Below are 16,447 nucleotides of genomic sequence, written 5' to 3' on the forward strand. Positions count from 1 at the left end.
TACTGGGTGGGTGTGGGGGGAAYATGCTGCCTCTGCCTGCATGTCTGCTTGTGCAGGGCACCGTGTGTGTCGCAGCGTGGAGAGAAGRAGCTCTCAGAAGCAGCTCCACTTTCGTTTTTGAGGCGGTCGAGCTATTGCTGTGTCTCTCTTCCCAGGAAATACACTACCGGGCTCCTCTCCCTGGCCGTCCTATCACCACCCACCCCTGAGAGCAGCAGGCAGAGCTGGGGAAGTGATAATGGGTTTTTAAATGGATCTTAACAGGTTTATGGATGCMGATGCACAGTGTGCCTGCCTGCAGCACCAGGCACTGAATATCACTGCAATTGGCCTCTCCTGACTGCATTTTCCTGAATCGCAGAGGGTCCTCCTGGTTTTGCCCAATATTCTACTGTCACCGGGATGTTAACATAACTACAAGGGCTGGAGAGAGATGTCCAGGTACTTCTGCAAATGTCGGGCAATATCTGTGTCCCTCTCACTCATGCCTGGACACCACGGGGTTGCAAAGCCTCAGCCAGCCCACGCAAAAACAGAGCTAAATTCTGCTCGATCTAAGCATCGATTAAACTAAGTCAATTTGGTTGTGCCAGCTGTGTCGAGGATTGCATCACTCCGCCGYGCAGGCAGAGGTGCTGTGTGTAACACCCGCCCCCTCACCTTAAAGCCACCAGCACTTTTGTTACACTGGGAGAGTCTGGGCCAGCCTTTAGCATCCCGGGTACCTGTGACAGCTTGTGTTTTTTTCATTTGTGTCAGTCAGGGGAGGCGCAGGGCAAGGCAAGGAAAAATACTGTTTGCTTCCTTACTAGTAAAATTAAAAAAAAATAAAANAAAAAAAAAAAAAAAAAAAAAAAAAAAAAAAAAAAAAAAGGGAGAAAATAAAAAAAAAGCCGTTTCCTAGAACGGTTTCTGCAAATCCGTCAGTGCCCCCGTGTGTCGGAGCGGGGGCTGGCAGCGAGGCCGGAGCGTCTGTGTGCAGAGTCTGCGCAAGGCAAGGGGAGTCAGGTTTGCAGGTGTCCAAAATAGGGCGCTTGCAGCCCGTGGGCCAGCGGGCGGGGATGGGCGGGRGGATCACGCTGTCCCCTCCCAGAGGGGGGCTGTGAAGTGTGCGCGATGCTGTGGCAAAGGCTCTGCAGCAACGCTTTCCAAGGACAGTCGTGYCCCACAGGGGCATGGTTCGCTGCGATGCCCTAAATACGGTGTGTGAGTGAAGGAAATATCCAGAAGCCGCTGAAGAGCCGAGGCTGCCTGTCCGTGTGCGGGCAGGCAGGAGGGCGSCTGTAGAGGCCGCCCCGCTTTCTGCATTAGTCTCTAAAGCGCTTCGTATCCCAAGAGACGGCGACCGCCCAGCGCGGGGCTGGATTAGGCGAATCCTGCTCTGGCTCTCWCTAGAGACAGGTTTTTAAAGCAGATTAGAACAAAATGGAGAGGGGTTCCTGTAGCTGCAGCGGCGTCCGTGTCCCTCCGGCGGGCCCCCGGCTGCTGCCCATCCTTGCGGTCTCCCTGCAGAAGGGGCAGGAAAGGCAGCAGCTCCCCCGGGGTGCCGCGCACGGAAGACTGCTGCTGCTGCTGCCCCAGTTCTGCCGCACTGCACGGACCCGCKGGGTTTCACCGTGCCCCGATAGGCGCCGCGCAGCTCCAGGCTTCCCCTCAGCCGGGCGGCGAGGCGGCTTTACCRGAGCCTCACTTGGTGCAGGTATCACCCGGGCTCCCGCTCCCCTACTGCTGGGCCCAGGACTGAGGTGCTTTGGTGTATTTATAATTTATTTTATTCTATATTTAACTTCATTTAATTTTCACTCTATCCCATCCCTTCCGCTGTGCCTCATGCCCCTGTCCCCCCGCTCCAGGCATCCCTCCCCTCGCTGGGCGGGCGGGGGCGGGCCCGGACACCGCTGTTTGGATTTAAACGTTGCAGCGGGAGGGGGCGGGCTCGGCCGGCGGCTCCCGGCTCCCGCTCCCGACTGCGGCTCCCGGATCCCGCTCCCGATTCCGCCATGGTGGTGCCGGCGCGACGCGTCAAGACGGAGTACATGAAGCGCTTCAAGGAGCCCAAGTGGGAGTCGTGCGGCGCCTGCTACCTGGAGCTGCTGCACTACCGCCTGAGCCGCCGGCTGCTGGAGCAGGCGCACCGGCCCTGGCTCTGGGACGGCTGGGAGCAGGACAGCGGCAGCGGCGGCGGCAGCACCGCCGGCTCCCCTTCGCCGCCGGGCGCCGGCAGCCCCGCGGCCGCGCAGGAGGAGGAGGCGGCGGGAGCGGCAGCGCCGAGCGAGGCGGGACGGGCCAGCCCCGGTAAGGAGCGCGGCGGTGGCGGAGGGAGGGGACACGTGTGTCCGGTGCGGCCCGAGCTCCGCTCCGTCCGGTGGGGCCGCCCTGCCCTGCCCTTCGCCGCGGGGCTCGGCAGGGATGGCTCTGCGTGGGGGCTGATGCCGGGGGTGCTCGGACCCCGCGGGGTGACCGTGCGGGGGCACCCGGCCCCGCCTGGCCCGTCTCACCCGCCCCCAGGACATGGCCCGGGGRTGGAACGGCTCGTCAGCCGGGCCTCGCTGCCGGATCCTGGCTAGGCCTGCGGAGAAACCATGGCTGCGGCATCGGAGGTGTCTCTTTAAAGTGCCAAGTGGTGGTAACTCTCATCCTGAGTCACAGCCACTTATGTAAACTGTTGCCATGGRAGCCGAGCATCTCTGCAATTATATAAGCAGGTTCTCCGGCAAAAGCAGCGGCACCTTGGMCTGTATGCCACTGGCTGGTACTTAACGCAATTGCTTTCTTGGGTCTGCACATGTAATGTGTCTCGGCTGAACGCTTAATGCCACCTGAGGTTTGATCTTGGGCTCGCAGCTGAGTGCAGGCAACTTTGTAGTCTGAACAGATGCAGAGTTGATAACATTTTGTTCTCTTTTAGCATGGAGTAATTGCTCTGATGTCTCAAGATGTAACTACGCACAGTGGTTGGGCAGATAGTTACACTCTCAAGATTCCCAAGTTGGTATTTTTTTTTTATCCCCTAAGATACGGTTTCTCATCTTCAATAACAGAATACTGTATCTGGCAGCCATTGATCGGTGTTTTAAATGTCTTGAATAAGCTGGCTGTTGTACCGTAGCAGGGAAAATCCTTGAGAATTGTTCAGTTAAGCCTTATATTGCCTGTTTGTTTTGTGTTTATTTTGTGTTTATTTTTCTTCCCCTCGAGTTAGATGTGCTTGTTTGGARTGGGGAAACTAATCTGATTCAATGCCCTTTGGGGCTTGAGCTTTCCAGAATGATCAGAATTCTGATATTCAAGACTAAACTACATTTACTGACCTTAAGAATACCATATTACACAAAAGCTCTAGTCACACTGTCAGCTGTTCAAGAAGCTTGGTGTTTCAGAGCATATTAGTGATGTGGGGTTCTGCAGTGAGCTGGGGGTGTCTGGTACCAAGGCCTCATATGGGGATKCACACAGGTGCTGGGGTAATGCACTTCATCTCCCCAAAGCTGCTGTTCTGATTTCAGCAGGGATGATAATTTTATGCCTTGTAGCTGGTACAGTGCTGTGTGTTGGATTCAGCTTGAAAGTAATATTGATAACATGCTGATGTTTTTAGTAGTTGCTTGGCAGTGTTGACTCTAAATCAAGGATTTTAGTTTCTCATGGTCTGCCAGAGATTAGGTGCTCAAGAAGGTGGGAGGAAGCACAACCAGGACAGCTGACCCAAACTGGCCAAAGGGATATTCCGCAGCCAGAACATTCYCATCAGTAAACTAGGGGGAGCAGCCCAGAAGCCACCAACTGTGCACCACTGGTTTCTCTTGGGTTTTATTCTTCCTTTTTCATTTCTATTACTGCATTTTACTTTATTTCAATTACTGTGATGTTCTTATTCCAACCCATGAGTTTTTCCGATTCCTGTTCCCATCCCACTGCAGAGGAGGGAGTGTGTGACCCTGTGATACCTGGTTGCTGGCTGAGGTTAAACCACAACAGCTGTGCAGGGATGGAAGCACCGCAGCTCACCAGTGTGTAACAAAGTATTAGTGGGCCTTATCTTACTTTCTTCCTTCCTTGAGGAGGGTAGGCCAGGAGTAGGTGTGGAAGGAGTTCACAGTAACTCAGTGAGAAGAAGCACTAAGGAATTGCAAAAGATCAGGGAGTGGCTGCATGGGAAAAGGTAATGCTGTCTAAAAGCTTGGCTTTTAATGAGAGGAGGTGGAAGCTGTCAAACGGGACGAAGTCCTTGGTATTCCCAGCTTTTCAGATGTAGTTTGAACAYGTGCAAATCTAGGGCAGTTGTGGTAGGGACACCAATTTGTTTTCATTCTTCTCGTTGAGCCTGTGGATAGCACATGTAAATCTGCCRCAGTCTAGTGGCACTGGCAGTTGCCAAGGCTGGAGACTGCTGGCCAGGGTGCTCTGGTCACTCCTTAGCCTGCTCCCTGATACCCTCCCTGACTCCTCTTAAGGGAAAGATCCAGCTGGAGTTATTTGGTGGCCTGGTTCTGGTTGGGATTTSTTAGGGAATAAAAGCTTGCTAGCTGTGCAGGCATTTTCTGTGGCTAGTGATGGCCCGTGTGACCACCCAGAGTATGCACAGTTGAGTCCTCAGTCCAGTATCAGTGGAGASGGACTTGGAGAAGCAGTGGCCTACCAGGCAGCAGGGTTTAGGGCAATTGTGCTTCCGTAGCTGATACAACTTTTCCATGGATGCTGTRGGGGAATGCCTGATGTTCTGCTAGGTCCTTGGTTTTTTATATGTAAAGTGGGAGAAAAATCTGTCCTTAACATTCACKTCTTTGCCAAATGGCTTTGGATAAACATTTTTTAAGTTCTGCACGTATTTAAGAGCTTTGCTAAGCCCTTAGCGAAAGGACTGAAAGCTGCTCCACTTAGGCAGCTGGATACAGCGGATATTTATTATATCTTAATGTTCATACTAATATATAAGCCAGTGACTGATTCAGTGCTGGACAATTAWAAGGATGTATTTTTCTTCTGCCTAGTGGCTGGCTAATTAAAGCATGTGGAGGAGATAACATAGAAACTACCACTCTACTGCTTCTACTATTAAGCTGCCTTTCACAATTTTTTTTTTTTTTTTTTTTTTTTTTTTTTTTACTCTGGAAGAACTTAATTACACTGAAGTGCTGTGGGGGTAGCAGAGTGTGCTGATGTTGATGACATCTTTTGTCTTCTGAATCTGACATCCACTCACATGCTGGAGCATCCTAGCTGTTACCTGGCTACTGCTGCTTCCTGCTGTTTTGTGGGGAATCTGATTTTTGCCTGAGCRGTATTGACAGTGTTTGCTGCCAAGTATGGCTGGCCAGCATTAACGTTGTTAAATATCTGCGCTAAAAACAATTCATGATGACATGTGTGGCCCTGCTTTCTTCTTTCTTCTCATTGAGATGAGCCTCTGTGTGCTTGTACAAGTTTGTGAATGCTTCTGAGAAAGTGGATGGAGGCAGCTTGGGCTTTAAGGTTCAATGGTGTTAGTCTAAAGCAGTACCAGAGTGAACCCCTGGGGTGACACGAGGGACAAAGGGGCTTTGTCACTGTRCCTTGCACTGCAGGCTATGGCTGAGTGATACCAAGGTGTGCTCAGAGGCAACTTTGGGTTAATTCCTTCTGGCCCTCCACTTGATGCAGCTGTTTGTGGGATTGTTCTGCGAACATGCCCATGTGCTTTAAACATAATCCAACAAAATCTTGACCTTAATCAACTGGTGTAGTTACGGTGTAGACACATCCTCAAAGCTGTCAACAGAACCCAGTGGGTGATAAGCAGAGGACAGGCACTCTTGGCAGCAGTGCTGCTGTCAGACCTGTTGCTTGTGAAATGACACTGCTGCACACACATGCGGGATGAAGGCGTCTTTCAATCCTCATTGCCATTTTGCCTTCAGCACTTCTGTGCAGTGGTCTTAAGTGAGAACAGTGACAAGCTGCCATCAAAGGAGTTGAGTYAACAGTATTTGGAAAGTGACTGATTGGGATTAGTGGAACTAAACAGAAGATCYAGTTTCAAACTTGTCCCCTTTTCTTGTCTGTCATTGTATTGCAGATGCATTTGCTGGCCTACGGATATGGGAAGGAGCAGCTTGTGTTGGGGAAGAAGGCAAGGGTGTCAATTCAGGGGGTTACAGTACTTCTATTTAAAGTTGCTCCAATTTTTTTTTTTTTTTTTTTTTTTAAACTTTTTTTTTTTTTTTTTTTTTTTTTTTGGAAACAAGCTTTACTATCAAGCCAATCCAGTAATTACTTTCTGAGCTCTGCTGCAGATGAAGTATCTGAGAATCTAATCTAACTCTGAGCTGCTGCATGGCTGCTATCTTCATTATTGCCACMCTCAAGGTCTGCCTTGAAGAAATTATGTTGCAATCTGTTTCATCTGTAGTTACATACTTTCTTCCCAGCTGTATTTTGTTGATGCCACAACTGGTTCTATAGCCCCTTCAAGAGGTGTGGGAGATCCGCCGCATTCGGGGAGATGTTGGTACGAAAGCAGGAAACTTCGAGTTCTGCCTGCAGCAATTCAAGCACAAAGCGCTTCTCCCGATTCTGAGGTAGTGTTGTAAGGAGCCAACATCTCCATATGAGATAATAGAGATAATACCACTGAGCCCTAAGACCTGGCCTGTGGATCTAATCAGAAGGCTGTTGGCACTCATAGTAAGTCAGCAGAGCCTTTGAAATGGGGGTCCTGTCTGCTCCCCGGGACGTGCAGTGCTGTCGAGAGAGTGGCTCCACTGGAGCTGTTCCTGCTTGAGCCAGGAGCGAAGCTGTGACTCGAGCAGGGCGATGCAGCTGGATTTAAGTGACCTCTCCTGGGCAGGAGCTTGCAACAGCCGTGTTGGGTGGGCCTGACAGATTCGTTCTGCCTGTTAAGCACTTAATCCCCTCCTGTCCATCCAGTGTGTTCTGCTTAGCATCCATGATGCAGTTTTAAATGTTTCCAGCTTTTCCTCTCTCCTGCCTAATCCCTGTAATGCTGCAAGCCAGTCAGTTCTGAGTTTCCTGTGTCTGCTGCAGCTGGTGCCCTGCATGGGAAGGAGAAGATGGGGAGGTGATGCTGGTGCCTGGACTCCCTGAGCAGCTGGGTCTAAGTCCTGCTGTCAACTGCTGCTTTTCTGACTTCCTGTGAAAATGTTGCCTAGAAAAATGGCTTGGATATAAACTGTAGTTTTAAATAAAAGGCTGAAATGATGGTTAGAGATCTTGTGCCTTCACCAGCTGAGCTGTGTGTCAATGCACTGCAGGAGCGAGTTTTGGAAATACCTGCTCTAATAGCAGGTTCTCATAAGCACTGCAGTGCACTGGGGCACACAGCGTTTGCTGTGAGGCTGCACAGGGCTCTGCATGCCATTCACCCATATGCTTGTATTGCTATTTTTGGACAAGCTGGCTCAATCATTTCTGGACCAGCTGGAGCTATATCCTAGTGACAAGCATCCCCAGTGATAAACTGTTGCCTTATTTTTTAAAAGCTAAACTACCCAAGTAATTGCAGAGCCCCCACTTTCCTGTATTTTTACGTCTCTAAATGCCACTTCTGCTGTAAATGAAGTCAGTGTTGCTCCATCCTCCTTTGCAGAGAAGGAAGATGCCATTTTCCCTTGAATGGAGGGTGGAACAGCTTTCCAAAATGAAAGCACTCCTGTTGTGGAACTGACAGCAATATGTTCCTGTTCAGTGTTTCATTTTCTCAAAACAGCACTTCCTTCTGATAATGGACCTTGGCAGTCCCTCCTTCAGAATGGCTGTGTAGGGAGATGCTCAGATAATATTTTGTAAGGGGATAGCTCTRTGCTGCCTGTGTGCAGCCATAATGAATGAGCTGCCTTATTTCARAGGTGAAGCTGTGTGTCCCAGAGCTCAGGACAGTGCGCAGAACAAGGTTCTTACATCACGCTGAGGTCACTGCTGCTGTATTTTATCCAGCCTTGGCTACAGTAACTGAAACTGTGTCGAGCCAATTTTTAGGTATGTAAAATTCATCTGGCCATTTTTGCTCTCAATATACTACTACTTTGGCCTTGATTTTTTTTTTTTTAAATTTTTTTTTCTGTTTTGTGGGGTTAGTCAACTGAATTCTTAACAAATACAGCTCTRAATACTTTAACATTGCTGCCCACTCTTGACCAAATACTAAGCTGTACCACACAGTATCAGCTGCAGCTGGATGCTTCACCTGCACAGCTTGGAAGATGGGTATAGGCAAACCTGAGCAGTGCCCAGCACCAGAGCCCCTGTGCTGGCTGGCAGCAAGCAGAAAGTGTGCTGGCAAGGCTAACAGCTAGAATGAGATCATAAGACTTGTCTTAGGGCAGTTCTGGGGCATGGAACAAGCCTTGGTATCTTTACCCTGCAAGTCTGAAGTGAGTGCAAGAGTAAATGGGAGCCTAACCGGTGTGCCAGGCTGGTAACTCCTATTTCATCAGAACTGGATAGAAGCAGGATTGAAATTAAAGCAGCATCAGAGTGGGCAGGTATGTGCTTGAAATAATAGCAGCTAGCAGGAATAGTCACTCTTTTGTCACAGGATTGGCAAGCCCTTCTGCTTTTGATGGTGAAGACACTTGGGTAAAAATTGCACTGGTTTTCCATGGTCAACCTGTCAATAAGTAAGCAAGCCCTAAGCCAGGTCAACTCTCTATGGCAGTGAAGGAATTCCTTCTGAGTATTCCAGCGTGTGCTGGTGGTGGCTGAAAGCGCTGAGACTTGGAAAAGAGGTGGCTTGGAGCTGGTCCTTACCAGAAACAGAAATAGATGATGTGGTAGAACACTTGCACATTTGATGTGTTTGYGTCAGCAGAGTCTGAGTGATCACAGTGTGTGTTTACCAAAAAACAACATCTAATGGTCAGAGTTGGACACTTGAAGGGAATTGGTTACAAGTGGGCGCTTAGGTGAATAAAAGGCTTTAGTTGCCTTATGCATGAAAGGCATGGCTGGCCTAAAAATCATGGAGATGTCAGRTAGTGATGTCTGCTTGTGCCTGCCCACAACGTTTAGGGACTTTGTTCAAATGTCTAGCACATACTTCCAGTTTGTCCGCACTACTGCTAGCCCTAACCCTACTGCTGAAGATTTGCAAGATGGAGAATGGAAACAGGGTTCTTTGTATTTACTTTTTTCTTGATGTTGTATTTTACTTAATGTACTGTAAGCAGCACATTTGATTAATTTGYTCCTTATAGAGCAATGGAATTTTTTAGGTTGGAAAAAACCTTACAAATTGAATCCAGCCATTAACCCAGCACTGCCRAATCCACCATTAAACCATGTCCCAMAATGATTGATCTACACRTCTTTAAATACCTCCACCCAGGGGGACTGCCCACTTCCCKGGGCAGTTCCTGACCACACTTCTGGTGAAGACATTTTTCCTTGTATAKAATGTAAACTTCCCATGATGCAACTTGAGGCCATTTCTTGTTGTCTTTTCACTGCTTACCTGGGAGAACATATTGAACCCCATCTTGCYACAGCCTCCTTTCARGTGGTTGTAGAGAGTGGTAAGGTCTCCACTGAGCTTCCTTCTCTCCAGGCTAAGCAACTCCAGYTCCCTCAGCKGTTCCCTACAGGACATGTGCTCCAGACCCTTCAYCAGCTCTGTTGCCATTCTCTGGACTTGCTTCTGTACCTCAGTACCTTTCTTGTAGGGAGGGACCCAGAACTGAACATAAGATTCAAGGTGTGGCTTCACTGGTGCCACAAATAAAGGAAAACCGGTTCTTCCCTAGCACTATAGTGCAAAAGGACTAAATCTTATGGAACAGTTCTTCCTCTGTGTCTTTATTAATTAATATTTAACGTAACACTGATTCAGCCTTCAGCAATGATCTAAAACTGCAGTTATTCAGCCTTTMTTCTTCCTCACAAACCCTGCTCTCCACACCTAGTGCCTGGAGGAGGAGGCCTGTTGCTGGCCCCTTGATATGGAAGGCTTGAATGRGTGGGAGAAATAAGCCTTGGAGAGTAATGCCTGCAGAATGTGGTACTTTAAATGTGCAACATAATTCATGGAACAGGTAGCAAGGGTGATGACTACCACTTTGTAGATTTTTGCTTCATAGTTGCTTCATACTTTGTCTTCTTCTCCATAAATAGAAAACCACATCAGAGATATATGTATAAGCAGGGAGCTTGAAAGTGAATCATTTTTTCAGCAGAAGCTGATAATATGTGGGATTTAATATTACATGTACTCTTATCAGACTTCATCTCTGACTGGCTAGCAGCCTCTCTGTGGCATTCAGCAATCCATCTGTTTGCTGTCTGAGAGATGGAAGGATGAAATAGTGAACACAAAAGATCACTGGAAACAATGTTTAAATTCTGTATTCTATCTGTAACCTCACCAGTGAAAGGCATTTTAAAGTATGTGAAAGCTGTATTGTAGTCACTAAAGAAAGAATGAAGACCTTCAAGCAAGGTATGTGTCTGTTGCTAAGGGAGTAGTGACTTCTTGCATTTCTAAAAAAAGCACAGCTTCAGTGATGTATTRAGAGACTGCAAATCAGACATGAATATGTTGTTATTGGGAGCTTAAAGCTTAACTTTTTCTTTTTCTTTAGAGAAAGAGAAAGAAAAAGAAAAAGAAAAAGAAGATCAAGAAAAGCAGGAGAAGGAAGAGCAAGAGAAAACTGTAGAGCACACTTCTGTAAAGGAAACAGACAAAACCAGCCGTACAGGACGACGTCCAAGTCGAAGTGCCTTGTCCAGTCGTAATGATCGAAAAACAGCCAAAAGTCCCCAAAGGACAGATGCACCAAAGGAGAATAAACATCCATTTGCCCTGTATGGGTGGGGAGAAAGACAGACGGATACTGGAAGCCAGAAAACTCACAATGTCTGTGCTTCTGCTTCAGTGAATGAAGTAAGTAAAAGCTTCTGTTTCATGAAAAGGCAGTGACTACATAGTGCCTAGATATCTAGTGTCTTAATATTTAGGTAAAACTTCTCAGGAGTCCCTTTATTTGAATGCATGGAGATTCTAGCAGTAAATTTTAAAAACTCTGAAGWGTTCTGAGATATTCAAACAAAAGGGCTCTTTACTGTTAGTAGATTTAGAAACTTCCCATGTTTGACTAAGGCTTTCAACTTGTAATTGAACCGTGGCTGTGGTGTTTCTGGCTGTTACAGTGTTACCAGCAAACTCAGCTGTTACAAATGTATTTCTGCATTCTGAGCATCAAGAAAACAAGAGAAAAGCAGGCCATTAGCACCARGCAGGTACATAAACACTGGGGTAGCGCTTGTGCTGTGAAAGAGTGACWTTTTGCGGGGGTACTTTCTAGACTAGGAGCCTCACTGAGACAGTACAAATGCTCTTCTGCTAAAATGYCTTGTCTAGCAGCCTGTTCTGGTGYGTTGCCAGTAGGAAATGCTGCTTGCAGCAGAATGGTCTATCAGATGGCTGATGGATTACAGGGCTGGTGAAAATATTACCAAAATAGCCCAAATTAAATTCATGTGGTCATGGAGGGCACCAGGATTCTGCTGCACTAGGGCTCTGTTTCCTGGTCTAGAGACAGCAAGGGAGTGTTACAACAGATTCACTTCTTCCTTCCTTATAACTCTCCTAGGCTGGTAAAACATAACCATAAATGTGTCCCTGCCAGGATCTTCCCCTTCTCTTACCATCAATGTAGAGTTTGAATCTACAACACAAGGTACCTGAGGATTGAGTGGTGGGTGGTCATGAATGTGCAAGACAGAGCTAGCCCTTGATGGGCTGTTTTGGTACAGGTTTGAAGCCCAGTCTTTTCCTTCCTGGACAGCTCAACTCTCTGAGCAAAATGAGAAACTTTGGGGCTTGCAACTTTGGAAAGAAGCTGCCTTTCCTGATAATGGACACTAATGCTGAATTGATAAGCTTTGGTCAGTGCTCAAAATAGTTGAGTGGTGCTTTGTGTTGAAGCCTAGAAGAGGCTGAAGCCTGACTTGAGCAGATACCTTTATACTTTATCTTAGACTTCTAACATTTCTAATGCTAGAAACAGTAACAGAACACCTCAGCTCAGCTTTTGAGTCTGAACTGTATGGCAGAACATTTCTGAAACACTCCCAATCATATRGCATTTGTCATTAAGGATATTTTAGGTATGACCTGACTACTTACTGCCTGGTGAGGTTACTTTTTCTTGAATGTCTGAAWGGTGTTTACTTTCCTTTAATTAAGATGGGAGACAGAGGTTTCAATCTGGAGATAGAAGCAAGCAAACATAGAAACTTACTCTTCAGATTACATTTTCCGGGAGAACTATGATAATTTATTAATATAAAAAATGTATGTAATTCTGTATTCAGCAGCATGTTTAAAATTAAGATCTTTAGTCTCTGGTAAGGAATCTCTAGGGTTTGGTCTCACTAATACGCCTTAGGTTTTAAGGGATGCTTGGGCACATTGAGGGGTGTTTAGGATTTTAAATGWCAGAAATAGAGAATTGAAGGGTTTAGAATATATCTGAATAAGACTACGAAACATTTGGGATTTTTGGAATCGTTTAATAGTTCAAAGTGTCAAAGAATGCAAAACAGAATTTGAAGTACTTTACACAGAAAAAAAAAAAATCTGTGCTTCAGTTAGGAGTACAAATTACAGAAGAAAATATAACCTTGTTCACAATCTCTGTTCCTTAAGGATGGGGCCTGGGACAAAGAAAAAACAATCCTTGTCATTCTTGAGGGGTTCCTTGCCATTTTCCTTCTAATAAGGAATAGTAATACTAACTCTTTCTTTTAGATCCATGAATCTGCTCTACGAGCGAAGAACAGGAGACAAGTAGAGAAGAGGAAACTTTCTCAGAGACGAGTGCGATCAGCAGAGGCAGAAAGCACCTGGCGAACAAAGCCTTCCCCAGCAGATAACCCTTGGATGACAGAGTACATGAGATGCTACTCAGCAAGAGCTCTCTGAACCTGGATTCCCTTAGGCATCCTCAGAAGGAGTTTCRCTTATCAGGACACTAGTGCAAGGAACCAAACTACTTATGCAAGGTTTTTATAGGGAGTTTCCAGCTGTTAAAGTATTTGTTACAATGTTTTTATCTTGGCTACCTACCTCACAGTGGGGTGTATCCTTGGAGCCATAACATTTGAAGAGGCTTTTAGATATAACAACCCAAACTTTTAAACAATTCCCCTTTTGGGAATTTTTCTAATGCTTCAGTTAGTTTGTTTGATGGTGGGAGGGGGAACCTTAGCATACAGGGAGTCAAAGCAAATATTTTTCTGATCATGGTTACAAGTAATGTTTTCCCTTATTTAAAATACAAATCATGGGGAGTCGGTGTTGGGGAAAGACTTTAAAAGAGTGATGGAGGTGCCTTTGTATTTATAATACTATTTGATGTGACACTTTTACCARAATAAGTATATGAAGATGGGCAACGGGAAATCAGTGTCTGGTAATCAGCACTAATAAATACAGATACTTTAGGCAGGCAAATAYCAAGAATAGTCTGTATATAGAAACTTTAAAAATTACTACAACCGCCCCTCCCCAAACAAAAACCAACCTTGTTTGATTAGTGAATCCACTGATGTTAACTTTTATCGCTGTTTCTAAGGTCATTAGAATAGAMGCTCATTTTCAGGGCAAGAAGCAGCTACAGGATTATTTTTCTGTAGCTGTTCCTGTTGTACCAAATAACTAATGTAGACAATCATTATCTGATAGCTGCCACTCAATAAGCAGTTACTTGTTCTACCAATATAGACTTGTACCACTGTACTAACCTTGTGGTCACATATAGTCTGTACTTAATCATGTAAATGCATTTATTGAAGGAGAGGGCTGGCTCCTTTCTGGTGAGGTCTACTTTTAACACTTCAGAGTATCTATTATGCTCAGTGGGGGTCAGAGTGCAATAGCATTCCACTTGGAGATATTATACAAGTATATTGTTAAAGAGTTTAAACTTGAAAACTGTGTTGACAAAACCTGTAGATGAGGTCCTAGCAGCTTTCTGCCTCTCAAAATTGGTGCAGAACCCCTCATTTATAGGGGGTGGKGACAGAGTAAGGGCTAGGGAAAGATGGAGGGGTATATCCTTTAGTAAACAAAATGTAATGAAGTTTGAACACTTTTGTTTTGTAGGTCCTAATTCTACATAGTATGACAGTCATTGTGATATCCTTGGTGGTTTTGTTTCCCTCAGGTGGCTGTAAATTATCCTTTTTTCAGTTTGCTAACTAYGCTTTAGGCAGATTATTGCTGTAGTTGTGAGCTTCAAAGTTTTGTTCAGATGTGTGGTTCATAGTTACATATGTTGGTTATCTCGGTTTAATTGTTTTGAAGCTTGTGTTTTACAGGCTGGACACTTTCCCACAGGACGCATACTTGCACTTCTGCAGCAGAAACCTGCACTAGTTTTAGCTTCATTCCACAGTCTCAGTGTAAGCAGGGCTCTAGAATTACTGTTGCAACACAGAGGATACATGCTTAGTGAAATGTCTGATTGTGTTCTTGAAGTAATTGTGCCAAGGGTCCAAGCATTGCTGCCTCCTAGTGTCAATTCTATCACATCACTAAAGGTCTCATTACTCACAATTTTAACTTCGTTAAGATGTCCTAGAATCCATGAATCTACAGTCTGATTTTTTTTTTTACCTGCCTTTTAAGCATAAAGCTATAAAAATACAGACAACTCTTGTTGAAGGCTACCTATTWAAGATCTTACAGCTTTTAAGTCTGGGAATGCACAGTATGATTTAGACTGTTTTGTACACAGCAAAATCCCGGTCTTAMGACTGCTACACCAACCACACGCTAGAACTTCCTGAAACTTTAGAACAATGCCCAAAACYGGGGAAAACTATTCCAGAGGATGCCTTTACTCCGTATGAAATTCTTTTAGTTTCCTTCTATGTTGTGTTTTCCTCTTTAAATAGCTGCTGTAAATATTCTTAATTTGCTTCTGATGCTGTTTCAATTACAGAAGCCACCCCAGCTTTGAACAGTGTTGAAGCACCAACTCAGTAGGGTTTAACAGCCTTATTCAATAAAAACTCGCCTRTTCCTGCTGCCCACAGGCTTTGTAGGCTTTATGTAACTACAGCAGATGGACTGTGCCCTCAGTGCATTTTGTCACATTTAACAGTTTCSTTGATTGTGTAGGGCAGGACTCATCTTGCCACGCTTTCAAAGACAGCTTCTACAGTTCTCTCTTCCCACAGAGAATGGAGGAGCCAGGATGATGACTGTGTGCCTGCCTTAAGTACCCATGTATGCATAGGATGTATCTCCCATTAAGGTGTTGGTGTTTTCAATAATTATAGGAGGCTTAATTGTCTTCTGCCTTGGATACTGGGAACCAAACTTAAAACATCTCCAACAGGCCTGCTCAGGTGTTCAACAGAGCATGAGAATTTTCAACAGCATCAAGGCTGCTGTGTACTAAGGAAATCATCTGTACCTAATCCTTGTCTGGTCAAGAGCTGKTCCCCACAAAGACTATTAACTAGAAGACAGCAGAGACACTAGGAAGGTCTTGTGAGTCATAGTGCTTTTCCAAATGGTCTGTAGCTAAAACAATCCTGGGTGCTATGTTGGTACTATCTGGGTTTAAGTAATACAATGCCTGAAGTAAGGGGTAAATGATTCTGCAAATCAGGTAGCCTTCCTCCATTTGGGCATTACTTGACTAAAAAGCTACTATTGTGCTTAGACTATATTAAATTGTATAGTTCTGATCACTGCAAGCTCTACATGTCAAGTATTTGGTCTGGAAAACTGCTGGTATTTTGATGTTAACAAATGAAAAGCACTTGAATTGTAAAGCAGAACTTTTCAGAYGTAAAAGCTTTAACTGTATTCCATAGATTCCTAACGGAGGTGACCATTTTGCTTCAAATTGGACTCACTAAAAAGTAGAAAACCTAGCGAATGAATCCCTATCAGTTAAGGAATTTCTGAACTCTGTCTTGCATGGATTCTTGGATTCAGCCATCTGGTGAACACTTCTCACTCCYGTTTTAGAAGTAGAACTTTTTGGCAAGAACATAGTAAATAATCAATTGTCCAAAGTCTTCATTAAAATTRCTGTTTATTCCTTTATGTTTCTGAAAGTACTTAGCTAAGTGAAGCAAGAATTCTACAATGTGTAATGCTGCAATTTAACTATAGTRTTGTGGAGACTAGTGTTTACAGTGTAAAATGTTATTATGGATACTGCGTAAGAACGTCCTGTAAAATACAGTAGCATGCCTGTTCAGTCACTGCTGTCACATCTTTGCAACTATGAAATACAGACTTTTCCACAGGAAGCTGAGATAGTCAAGGTGATAGCCAAACTTAGAGCCAACCTTAACAAAACTGAGGGACAGAGTTGAATTTCTGGTAAGAATTTTATCCAGGTAGCACATGCACATTTAAACTGAATTTTTAGCACACAGGCAAGTGCATCTGTTCTTATTTTTTAAGGTATAATGTAGTGTCACTAAACTA

The 16,447-nt window shown here is 45.2% G+C and overlaps 1 protein-coding gene across 3 annotated transcripts; it reads left to right on the forward strand.

Moving 5' to 3' along the window:
• The first annotated feature begins 1,918 nt into the window (after positions 1-1,918).
• On the forward strand, positions 1,919-16,404 carry CCSAP (centriole, cilia and spindle associated protein). Of its 3 annotated transcripts, none has more exons than XM_057368421.1 (3): positions 1,919-2,295; positions 10,572-10,873; positions 12,743-16,404. In XM_057368421.1, the coding sequence occupies exons 1-3, from the start codon at positions 2,001-2,003 to the stop codon at positions 12,914-12,916; spliced, it is 771 nt and encodes a 256-aa protein (XP_057224404.1). In that variant the 5' UTR covers positions 1,919-2,000; the 3' UTR covers positions 12,917-16,404. The 3 variants fall into 3 exon arrangements, with proteins under 3 accessions (XP_057224404.1, XP_057224405.1, XP_057224406.1); XM_057368422.1 differs by having other exon boundaries at positions 10,578-10,873; XM_057368423.1 differs by having other exon boundaries at positions 10,584-10,873.
• Positions 16,405-16,447: the final 43 nt, after the last annotated feature.

The sequence above is a fragment of the Malurus melanocephalus genome, unplaced genomic scaffold (assembly GCF_030028575.1).
Source record: "Malurus melanocephalus ecotype Western Australia unplaced genomic scaffold, MMel_1.1 scaffold_92, whole genome shotgun sequence".
In the NCBI taxonomy this organism is placed as follows: domain Eukaryota; kingdom Metazoa; phylum Chordata; class Aves; order Passeriformes; family Maluridae; genus Malurus; species Malurus melanocephalus.

Excerpts from the sequence above, each read along its gene's own strand:
- CCSAP (XM_057368421.1), top strand. The coding sequence starts at position 2,001 with ATGGTGGTGCCGGCGCGACGCGTCAAGACGGAGTACATGAAGCGCTTC. Across the intron at positions 2,296-10,571 it reads GGCGGGACGGGCCAGCCCCG|AGAAAGAGAAAGAAAAAGAA; the intron begins GTAAGGAGCGCG and ends CTTTTTCTTTAG. Across the intron at positions 10,874-12,742 it reads CTTCTGCTTCAGTGAATGAA|ATCCATGAATCTGCTCTACG; the intron begins GTAAGTAAAAGC and ends TCTTTCTTTTAG.